We start from the raw sequence: 12,426 nt of genomic DNA, 5'->3' as shown, positions 1-12,426 counted from the left end.
GCCTTTTTTTTCCCATCAGATGCTTGGTCAAAAAATTTTTATTTTCTTTTTGTATTTTTCTGTGTAGTTTAATGAGAATATTTTCTCAACAAAGAGGCAAAAACACAACAATTAAGATTTAATCATTCACATTCTTTACGACACTGAATCATGTTGGGTTGTTGTAATTCTACACTCAGATTCCTCTCCCACCTTCACAAAGTGAGAATAGATGTTAATGTCTACTAGGTATCTGCACCATACACATCAGTATTTGCAGCCAATGAGCAGATAAATAATAATTAAAATTTATTTTTGTAGAAGGACCCCATTGCAACTCTGCCAGCTCCCTCCTTGGAAACTCTGTTTTGTTCTTCTTTGTTTGTTTATTTTCTGGTTGTGTGGTAGCAAAAAATTGAGAATTACAAAGCTATATTTCTTTATTACAGGAAATATCTCATTTTATTGACAGAATCACCCACTTACGAATAAACCATGTCTAACAAGAAAAGGCTAAACACTTCCCTAGTGAATTCCTGATGATCTTGGCAGGGACTCTTATGAAGAAGTGCATTTAGGGGGATATACATTGATGAACATTCAAGGTTTATTGATCTAAAGACCAAGAAAGTTGATCCCAAATCTCACATGCACATAAATTTAAAACCAGTTTCATAGCTAATGGAGATGACTGAAGAACAGTCAAACTCTTATACATAAAGCATTTAAGTAGACTCCAGGATTAACTTTGACAAGTAGGTATCCAAAATTGTCTTTAGGTTTATGTTCTTTAGAAGGCTTGTTCTTATGAAATGAAAGTCAGTCAATTAAAACTAGCTAATTCATGGCAGCGATCACATTCTTTCTTTTAATGCTATTCTATTAATGATCAGCTTTCAGTCTAACACTGAGACCCAAAGCAACTATTTGGCTTTCATTTCTGATTGATTTTTTTTTCTTCTTTCATAAGTGTATTCATTACTAAGACAGTGAAATACATTCCAGATTGTGTCAGGTATTAAGAGAATGTTAGATTCTCATTGACTTTACTTGGTGTTGGGTCAGTACCTAAATTCTTAGACGTGTTGTACTTTGTTATTGCCATGTACTATGTATGTTCAGACATATGATTTAGCTGTTTTATTGCAGCATACAGGAACCCCAGTCATGGACAAGGACCCCATTATGCTAGGAACTGTGTAAACAGAACAAAAGAAGACCCATGTCATAGAAAACAAATGTGTGACAAATCCATGGATTTTTTTTCTAACCCAGAAGGCTCTATTTGATCATCTAGTCTGAGCACCTGTGTAACACAAGGCATAGAATTTCACCCATTTACCCCGTATGGAATTGTGCTGTCCTCTGCACAACTGAGACATTAGGCCTGATAGGCAATTTATTAATCCCCTGTCTGTGGGTGGTGGCAAACTGCTGCTTCTAATCCGTATCTGCCTATTTTGGGGTGAAGCTTGCTGGCACACTGAGCAGTGTGTTGCCCAGTTGCATGCATGGCCTTTGCAGGGTGATGCAATTAAACGTTAAGCCGCCTTAGGAAATGGCTGGTCTTATCTATGTATAGAACGCATCTCGTTCTTGCATCAGGCTATTATCTGAATGGTGTTTTTCTGCTTGAGCTTTTCAACAGTGGGTCCAACCTCTCACCAAAACACCAAGTGTAGAAACTGTTTGAATTCAGCCCAGGTTAGTCATCTTGACCAAAACTTGCCGTGGTTGTTGGGCAAAATGAATGAGCAGTTCTCAGTGTAGTTTTGGATAGGGAAGTTTGCTCATCACAAAACCTCGCTGCTTCAAGCAGCATTAACTGGTAGCCTAGACAGCAGCCCCAGCAGAGAGCACATTGGTCGTTAGGTTCAGATCTCAGAGGTGGCACAGTTTGTGATCCACATTTTTTATTTAGCTTCCTGCCTCTGAATTCTTCCGTTTCCCATAGGAGCACCTTGGGAATCAAATTTGCTAATGCCATAGCCAGTGACAACACATTCTAGTTAACTCCTCTTTACTCCGTGTTGTGCTAAGGCCTTGATGTTGTTTTGTTTGCTACAAGATCCATTTACATTTGACCACTGTCACTTGCCATCTTGTCCTGTGGTTTCGTATGTGTACCACAGCCACACGGTGGTGTCATGGAATTTCCTGAAAGCTTCTCTCTCTCTCCTTACTTGAGCACTCAAGCAGCACAACATGTTGATTGTTGTTGGGTGTTTTGTCATCTACACTAGATGTTTATTGCTAAGACTCTACATTTTCTGTTTTGTTTATCGGTACACGTTGAACTTCTCTAATCCGGAACACTCTCATCTGGCAACATCTGTAATCCAGCATGATTTTAATTAGCTAGATGACCACTCATCATATGTTTGGCCAATTTTCCCGTGGTCACACAAAGTTGGTTTCCAGTCACCAGTCCTGGCTCTCAGTGTTCTGTGCTGTTTAGTTCTAATTTACTCCTAAATGTCTTCTAAGAGCCCAGGAAGCCGTGGAATATGCTAAACAATATTGACCTTCCATGGTCTGAGAAGTTCTCTTGTCCGGCACCGGTCAGGTCCCAAGGGTGCTGGACTAGAGAGGTTCAACTCATATGCAGAACTCTGTGTGCTTCTAAAGGACCCTATCTCTCTGGTATCTAAGTGTTATTTTGTCTTTTATGGTTTTGGATAGTCAAGATCTCTTATCACAAACCTTAAGTGAATTTTTGGACTGGTTGCTGGGGGGCCTCAGTGGACCTGGTGAGAACTGCAGAATGCTCAGCACTTTTCAAAATGAGGAGTTGTCTATCTACTTTTAGGCATTCATGGTTGTAATGTTAGCCTGGCCTTCTGTGTCTTTTGGCCTGCTAACAAAATGGATAAAGTATACTTGTGAAACTTCATCAACTGGTTGAACAGCACTTTGAGATCCCCAAATTAAGGGGATGATCAAAGAGGAAATCCGTGTTCTTTTGATTATGTCCCAGTCTGGATTTGATCAGTTAATTGCCAAAGTGAACCATAAATGGGTGGAATTGGACTAACTCCCCAGTCCCGTATACTATGGGTGAGTGCTTTCTACAGGGCTGCCTGTGTAGAATGTGGGAGTCAGCTGCTTGCACCTTCAGCTGCATTAATTCTGCCCTCCCAGCTGTGTACTGTAGAAGTCTGTCTAGGTTAGCAGGGTGTCTGGTGATGCAACTCCATTTGACCCAAGCCGCTAGCTTGCTGTCAGATGATGCAGGAGGCCACTGTGTTACAAAATCTTATTGCACGTGTCCCTGTGCCTCTTGTGGATCCTGTGGATTCACTAAGACATTGCCCCTGTCCTCCTTCAGTGTGAGGATCAGGAGAGAACACCCAATGGAAAGCGTATGGAGTTTCTATCTCCCATGGATTATTTTACGGGTGATAAAATTTCTCCATTCTGTTGTAACAAGGCCTGAGATTAGCAGGCAGATACTGTGAGCAGCTCAGTATGCTTGAGGCAGGTGAGACGCCTGTTAGATTTCAGAGTTTAAATGGTTGATGGATGGAGGAGGTTGATTAAACAAATATTGCTATGATTAAATGCTCCTAATTTATTTTTTATAAGGCTGGTTTCACATCTCGGACCATTCCCTGCATTCGTTTGCCTGACTGCATGGAAATCACAGTTACTTTTACCAGTACCTAGAATCTGTTTTTAGTGCTAGATGGGACTGGAATATGATATAATCTGGTTTTCAACACTATGTGAATTCACTGTATGGCCTCAGTTGCGGCCTCAGTTCAACGCTATGTGAATTCACTGTATGGCCTCAGTTGTGGTAAAATTGACGAGAACTGGAGACATCTCAGTCTGCGTGTCCTATGCCTGGGGCAGGCTATAGAGCAATTTTGCAGCAACCAGCCAGATTTTTCAGTTTGGTTCTTGAGGAAGCATTAGCCATGGCTTACAATAAATTCATGGTTGCTGCTGGAAGAGTAGGACACTGTTTGGCTGTGTGGTTTCAATCTTCCTCTTGTGAGACAGGCGCACAACATCAAGGTACAAATGGTGGCTATCTCAAGGAATGAACAGCGGTCTGGTTGCTATGGGTGAGAGGCCTTCCTCCTATACTTTAACAGGCCTTTTTTTATCTGCTGAAAAACTCACAGACTGCAACATATTTCTGAAACAATGAAAAATGGCCAGATAAGCACTTGTGAAACCTGTTCTCTCCGGAGGGGCTGCAGCTAGTGTTTCAGAATGTAATCCATGAATGCAAACTGCAGTTGATCTCTGGTAGACAGCAGGAATAACTTTAATCACCTGCTGAGATTAAAACTTTGGAAATAACATGAGTTGATGTCCACAAAAACTACTAGTTTCAGACGGGTAGGCGTGTTAGTTTGTTACAGCAAAAACAACAAGGAGGCCCTGTGGCACCTTACAGACATGCCCAAGTAAATTTGTTAAAGGTTTTGTGTGATAGGAGTAGACGGTAGACAGGTTTTCTAGTTTGGCTCAGGGGAGACTTTAAATGATGAATGACAATAACTGCATATGAGCTGCAGCAACATTGAGCTGTACAAATATGACAGGTCTGTAACCTGAGACCTGAATCAACAGAAGAAAAGGAAGGGGAAAACAAACAATAATCACGACCGGTGTTGCAGAGAGATGTACTTGAGATCAGAACCTCATTCAGATTGCATTTACAGCTGTGGAGTAACTGATTTTATACAAATACACATATCTCATAGAACTGGAAGGGATCTTGAGAGGTCATTCTGAAATGGGTATGTACATAAGAATGTCCACACTGGGTCAGACCAAAAGTCCATCTAGCCCAGTATCCCGTCTTCCAACAGAGGCCAATGCCTGATGTGTCAGAGGGAGTGAACATAACAGGTAATCACCAAAGCGATGTTCTCTCCTGGCATGCATTTTCAGCCCCTGACAAAGAGAAGCAAGGGACACTATTCCCGCCCCTCCTGGCTAATAGCCATTGATGGACCTAACCTCCGTGTAGAGAGCCATGTTCTGATCTCCATTACACTGGTGTCTGTGCATACCTGCAATGACTCCACTCGGTTTTAATGATACTTTTTAATGGACACCAGTACTGCTGAGAATGGAATTTAGCTCAGATTGCTTGTGTGTAATGTTAGACAGTCTCCAGGAAAGCCAAGCAATAGTGTCAGTGTAAAAGGTGTTCTAGAATACACTATCCTGGTTATGATGTCATTTGGTAAAGCTGGTTAATCTTTCCTTAGCTGAGCCATACTTCCTGCGTATCTGTCTGAATCTGGAGGAGAGCCTTTTCTCATGAACATTTGCCAATTAACATTCATTTTATTTAAACTTGAATACAAATGGATGGCTTTGAATAAGTGAGTCCAACTAATTCTTTCCCTTTTGTATGTTACCAAGTGCTGTTTGATTCATTCTCCTCTCAGTTCTGTCAAGTATACAGTCCTCATGGAAATGACCCAGGGTGCATTCCTGGCCCCACTGAAATTAGAGTTTGCTGTTCACTTTGGTGTGATCATAAATATTGCCTCTCTTTTTTCCCCCCAGCCTCCCTTTTCCCGAGGGTATAAAATATTGCTCTACACATTTTAAAGACTGAACTTTATTTCCCTGGTTTACTGCATTCTGGGGACAGGTTTCTAGTACTAATCTACTCATCTAGATTGGACTAGCAGTTCTGGGAAGCTGAATCTCAGTAGTTCAGTTGCAGTATCTTTCTCTTCAGATGGAAACTCTTCAGAAGTTAGCAGACGTGTTTAGTATTTGAGATGCCTGCAGGTGCAGGGCAGCCTTTGTTTTCAGTTCCTGAAAAATATAGCATGGCCTGATACTGTTGCCTGGGCAACACCTATATTGGTAGATGGGACTCTCCCTTTACCACTCTCAGTTGCTTTTTATAGCTTTGAAAACAAGTCACTGTGAAATGTTCAACAACAGAAAACACCATGAGTGTGAAAAGAGCCGTTAAAAGAAAAAGTCTTCTTACTCTCAGTATCATATGCTCACTGGGGATCATCACCACAGTGCAGCTGAGAGGCAGGGGAGCATTTTGCCACGTATTTTAATTGAACTCATATCAAATGTGTCCCCTGCTTCTGAATATTCCAGCTGTTCTGTAAGGGCAATGCCTGACCATCAGCATCATTCGGTGGAATTTACTTTGCATTCCTGTGGGGGGTTGGGGGAACCAAAGACCGACAACCCCTTTTTCTGAAGCTCAGCTCAACATTTTCTAAGGTTTCAAGGCTGTATCTGCCATATTACATGGGGAGACATATATAGCCTTATTTAAACATGTACATTTCTGAAAACGCTTTTGTGTTAACACAGCACTTTTTAGGCTTGTCTTCTTGGCATTGCATTACCCATGTTACTGCCACAGGAGCAGATTCTGATACATTTACGTAAGAACTTTAGGAGTAACCCCCCATTGAAGTCACAGTGTAATATGACCAACAGTATCAGAGCTGAGCCCATAGAGAAGGAAGAGGGTTATTAAGTTATATTGTCCATTCATCTCTCCCGATAAGATATCTGTCAATACTTTTGTCCAGTCTATTTTTAAATGACTGAAACAATGGACCCTCCATGATTTACTTAGGGGATAATTTCACAGTCTAATAGTTTTATTTGGAGGCTGTTGTCTCTGAGGTTCTGCTCAGCTTAGAATTTTCCTAGAAAAGACTAAATTGAGATGAAAACTTGTAGCTCAGTAGAAAAATTCACTTTAGTTTCCACGGTTAAGTTCTTCCCCCACTATGATATTGTTTCCTTGTAATCAATAGGCTGAACCTTTGCACCTTACTCCCCCTCCCCCCTGTGTCATGCCCAATTAGTTTCTAAGGTATTGTTGATCCTACAGTTAAACCTGTAGAGGGTCCAGAAAAGAGCGACGAGAAAGATTAAAGGTCTAGAGAATGTGACCTATGAAGAAAGGCTGAAAGAATTGGGCTTCTTTAGTTTGGAAAAGAGAAGATTGAGGGGAGACATGATAGCTATTTTCAGACATCTAAAAGGGTGTCATAAGGAGGAGGGAGAAAACTTGTTCTTCTTGGCCTTTGAGGATAGAACAAGAGGCAATGGACTTAAACTGCGGCAAGGGAGGTTTAGGTTGGACATTAGGAAAAAGTTTCTAATGGTCAGAGTGGTCAAACAGTGGAATAAATTTCCAAGGGAGGTTGTTGAATCTCCATCGCTGGAGATATTTAAGAACAGGTTAGATAGATGGCTTTCAGGGATGGTTTAAACAGTACTTGGTCCTGCCATTGGGGCAGGGGGCTGGACTCGATGGCCTCTCAAGGTCCCTTTCAGTCCTAGTGTTCTATGATTCTAACAGCTGGTTAGCTGAATGATGTTAGGAAACTTAATTAATAGAATACCAATCCACGTGGGACCCCAAGTGAAACTGGGACTCACCTGGGTGACAGGATATTAGTAACAACAATATCTTTGTGGCTTGCTTTGGATTTTACTATTTTGAGTAATTTTGTGTCTTTGGATTTTACTATTTTGAGTAATTTTGTATCTTTTTGAAATTTTGCCATCTCCCTGTTTACTCTCTTTTCCAGATCATTTATGCATTTATGCATGTGTAGAAAAACACCGGGGCTCTCAGTGCTGGCCCTGAATTTGGGGAGCTGGGGCAGGAGACATGGAATTCATGATGAAATGGCTTCAGTGTCTACAAAAACCCAGTATAGAGGAGATGGGATTTGAATGGATAGGCTGGGATATCAGCTAGCAAGAGTGCTGCTGCATCCTGCCTGCATATGGGGGGGTTAGAGGTTGGCGTTTACTTCCAACTCCCTCCAACCACACAGTGTTTGATCACTTGATTCTGTGGAGGGAGGGGTGAACTTCATCCTCGTGCCATGTGATGACTAGAGAGGATTGTCCGTTTGGTGATAGGTGAGTGACAGCCTGATGCTACCATATAGCCTTCGCCAGGAACCAGCCCTGAATGAGTTGAAATCATGGGAATAAATATCTGGGAGTCAGAAGATTTGGGGTATGTTACCTGCTGTACCACTGACTCGCCGTTTTGTGGCCTTGGACAAGTCTCTACCACCCTTACCCCATATGCGAAAGGGTGATTATAGTTGTTAGCGTATTGCCTCAACAGAGTGTTGTGAGGTTCACTTCATGAAAGTTGCCCAGAAAGTTCCAGAGAGTTTTGAGGTTCTAGTGTCATTGTTTTCTAGAAGGACGTGTGTTTTGGTTCTGTTTTGAGAATCTCAAGTTTCCATGCACAAGCTTTTCTGGACTGAATGGGCAGTTTTGGACACTCATTGAGAATTGTTAGTCTTTTTGCCTGTCTGATTCTTATTAACTAGATTCAGGTTTTCTGAAGGACAGGAAATTCAGTCAGTTGGTTCTGTGTTCTTTAGAGCTGGATAAACTTCATTAGAGCTGGATAAAATTGTTCATTCAGAAATGTTTCCCAGCCGAAAGTGGCCTGTTTTCTAAATGAAAACTTTCATGACGCTTATGTTTTCTTTCTGTTTTTGACTAAAAGAATGGAAAAAACAGTTTTCATTGACAAACTAGAAAATTTCTGTGAAACAAGCCAAAGGAAAATTTTGACTTCCTTTGAAAATTTTCACGAGAAATACTATGGCTGATGCTGTCTACTGGCTGCTGTTTGGTAGGAATATAATAATGCCATTTTGCACTTGTAGTGATATTTCAGCAAAGAATTCAGAGCATCATTTGCCTATTTTTTTTTCTAATCTCTGTCACTACAACCCTTGACATCCAGAGATCTGTGTCTATAAGCAGGACTATTAGATACTATAGTAAAATAATCCTGTGGGTTGAGTATGTATTATTATGATAAGCTGTGACTCAGGGAGGTTGAGTGACTTTCCAAGGTCATACAGGGAATCAGTTTCCTGGGACTCTTACCACTAGAAAATACTTCCTTCCAATGCACAACAGCCTTGTGCATTTCATCATCACTGATTCTGGCCAAATGTGTCATGGCTCTTTTGGAAAGGGGAACCAATGGAGTGTGTTGAAAGTCATTGACTTTGACAGGATGGTTTTGTATAGTTAAGGGTGGTTATCTGTCAAACCTAACCTCTCAAGGCTGTGGAAGTGATTCCAGTAACTTCCACAGGTAACCTATCCCCACCTAGGAGTGTTGCCATGGACAGGAGCTGTGAGGGAGAACAGCAGCATGCCAAGTAGATTTAAACACTAGGTTCTAACAGCCCAGGCTTCTGTTTTGGCTGTGGGAATCACCTACTGAGGGGCACAATCCCAGCCTCCCACTGAGTTCATCAAAGACATAACAGTGCGGCCAGAGGGACATCCCTTTGTAACAATGGCAGCAACTCTCACAGATTTCCCGGGGTGCTGAGTGTGCACTGCACCATCCAGAATCGAGCCCATGTGGCCACTTCCAGAGAGGTTCTCAGAACATCTTACTGAAAGGGAAGCCACAGTTCCATTTGTCACAATGAAAAGCAGTTTACTGCAAGAGTCAGCCCAATGATTTCAGTGTCACTTTCTGTAGAGTAAGGCGCTACTCTGTGTGTGACTAAGGGGAGAGTGGATCAGAGTCTGGCCTTAACTACCCTTGTCAGACAGAGAAATAGTATTACTCCCATTCTACAGATGAGGAAACTGAGGCACGGAGGAGTGAAGGTCATGCTCCCCCCACATTAGGTTCCTCAAAAATTGGCAGTTCTGCATGAGATTCCTTGGAGGTCAGAGCTGAAGTGCTCAGCACCTTAGGTAAATCAGCTCCTGAGCTTCTCAACCTGACATCCAAAAAACACGGAGGCACCCAGATTTATTGTACATTTCTTGCTTTTGCTGTTTGAGCAAGGCCCCAGAGTGAGCTGGTCCCAGTGTTGGGTGTGGAATAAGTGTTCTGCCCCAGAATGCCGTGCTCCAACACGGACCACTGGGCCTAGCAAAGATGGCTCTGCTTTTAAATTTCAGGAGGATTTAGGCACCAAAACCATTTACACTCCTTTTGAAAATCCTAACCTAGGTCAACCTGTCCTCTGTGAACACCAGGGACGGCTTGTTGGGGGGTTTAAATTCACAGAGTCCCAAAAAGCTGAGCTGAAAACGAGGGTTGGGCTTTTTTCAATAGATGGGAGAAAACAGCACAGCACGAGTGAGGGAAGTGAATGATTATCTACCTAGACCTGCAGCAGTAGATAGCAGTGCTCTCCATGGATGTACTTGTGCCTGTGCAGACAGCCAGGAAAACGTCTTAAACCCTTGGATGAACCTCGCCCAGCATGAGCAGCTGCAGAGGGATTGGAGGCATGTGGAGCTTATGATGAGTTAGTAGAGAAATGTGGGTAATAATATTTTTAAATATTTTTCACCTAAAGTGGTTATGCATGTGACCCATCTCACAAGAGCAAAGTGACGTTGTTTCATTGCACTTGGGTGGAATGGATTTTGTTTCAGAAATCGAGGATGCGACATGCAGCTCTGGAGGCTGAAATGTAGGCTCTCAAATCCATGTCTAAGTCTTTCTAAAGGGACCTGATTTGCAGAGCAATGGAGACATTCATACCTCCCATTAGGCTGGACATTAAAGAAAGCTTCCTAATTGTCAGGGTAGTTAAACACTGGAATAAATTGCCTAGGCTGTTGTAAAGTATCAGAGAGGTAGCCGTTGCTAGGCTGTTGTAGAATCTCCATGACTGGAGATATTTAAGAGCAGGTTTGATAGACACCTATCACGGATGGTCTAGCTGGTACTTGGTCCTGCCCTGAAGCGAAGGACTGGACTTAATGATCTCTCAAGCTCCCCTCCAGTTCTATGATTCCATGATTAGCTTCAGTGGATGGGGTCCTGATTTGTATTGGTGTAAGTGGGGACAGAATCAGGACCTGTATATGTAGCATAGAGCATGTGCCAACAGATATAGTGGCACATGGATCATAGGTGTTTGACCCATCGATTGCAAGGTGCAGTAATGCTGCTGAGTGAGTAATATGTACTCCTTGTGTCCTGATGAATCCAAAATTAGTTCACCAGTTCTGCAGCTTTAACTCACGTGAATGGTTTAGTTGAAGTCAACGGTAAAAATTGCGGGGTGGATACACTAATGATCTATGGTGGGGTGAGCAAAGTGGCAGGAGGGCCCCTTGGGGGGGTAAAATTTTGGAAGGGAGGGAACAGTGTGATCAACTGCTGTGTCTCAGGCTCATCCACCTCATTGAAAGTGTTGAAATGTGTTATTGTTTTTCTGCGTACTCGCATTTATATGCCAATTAATGAAGTTTTTACACTCTACAAACATATTCTCTCACACATGCCAAAAGGGGTTGTTTTTCTTTATATGAACATAACTGAAGTTTCCATCAGTTTGGATTACATTAGGCAGGTTGGGGGGGCCCCTGCTAACTGCACAGATGAAAAGTGGGGCCCAACATAAAAAGTTTGCTCACCCCAATCTCTGGTGCTTCTGGGGTGGTAGGACAGTTGCATGCTGGAAGGGGACAGGGTTATATTGACCGTGGATACTCTGGTTCTTATTTGAAAAGTGTGATGGACTAGTAGGCTCTTGTTTTAAGAACTTCTCGTCCCTCCCATGGGCCCCAGTAAATTGCATAGTACTCCATTTATTTACAGCATCTGAGTTCACTTTATTTCAGTCGTCACATGAAAAACACAGGAGAGAACAGATGCCGTTTCATTCATGTCATTTATTTATTTATGTATTTATTTATTCATTTTTCAGTGTTGAAACATGGTAAAAGCAGGAAACCCCACTAGGCTGCAGGGTAAAGTCAGACAGGGCTTGGTTCTCCAGTACTGTTAGCAAGGAGTTAGCGGAGGTGAGATCTGGTATATCTCCATCATAATATCATGGGAGGGAAAAAATTTAGTAAGACTGATAGTTACATAAACAAAGCATAAGAGAGGCTGCAAAGAGGAGGCAGGGATCTCTCCCTTCAGCACCTCCTACTGTGAACACTCTGATCTCTTGAAACTCTTGGCGAGCGAGCCCTGCACGGTTTCGTGCGTCACCTCACAAGTGTAGGTCTCGTGTGAGTTGTACTCTGTTTTCGTGAGCGTCAGGGTGCTGCTCAGGCTGTACGTGCTGTCAGAAGAATCTTGCTCCTTCTTGCTGGTGAGAACATCTTTCGTGTTGACAACATTATCCACTTTCCAGGCCACGTTCAAGGCACTGGGGTAGAAGCCTTTCACCAGACACACCACAGTGGCTGATCCTGTATTCAGCTGCTCGGCTGATGGATGAAAGATGAACACGGAAGGCTTGGCACTTTCTCTACCTGCAAAAAAAGGGAACATAGAATATGGGGTTAATGAAAACTGACATAGGGTAGATAGTAACACTGAGCATCAACATTCACAATGATCAGGCCATATTACTCCTGCTTTACTTACGCGAGTAGATCACTGATGTGAGATTGAGGGAAGCTGAACTTGTCCCTTTAACTAATTCATCCCCAAATACTCAT

At 42.4% G+C, this 12,426-nt stretch overlaps 1 gene segment (V, D, J or C); it reads right to left on the bottom strand.

The window, feature by feature from the left end:
- Window positions 1-11,567: 11,567 nt before the first annotated feature.
- Window positions 11,568-12,426, bottom strand: part of LOC142011898 (immunoglobulin kappa light chain-like) — a 28,645-nt gene continuing 27,786 nt past the window's right edge. The window contains 1 exon segment of the V gene segment in view: window positions 11,568-12,237. Coding sequence covers window positions 11,906-12,237 — 332 coding nt within the window.

Source organism: Carettochelys insculpta, chromosome 4 (assembly GCF_033958435.1).
Source record: "Carettochelys insculpta isolate YL-2023 chromosome 4, ASM3395843v1, whole genome shotgun sequence".
NCBI classification, from domain to species: domain Eukaryota; kingdom Metazoa; phylum Chordata; order Testudines; family Carettochelyidae; genus Carettochelys; species Carettochelys insculpta.
Note: the sequence above shows the minus strand (reverse complement) of the source record. Positions and strands in the feature narration are given on the sequence as shown.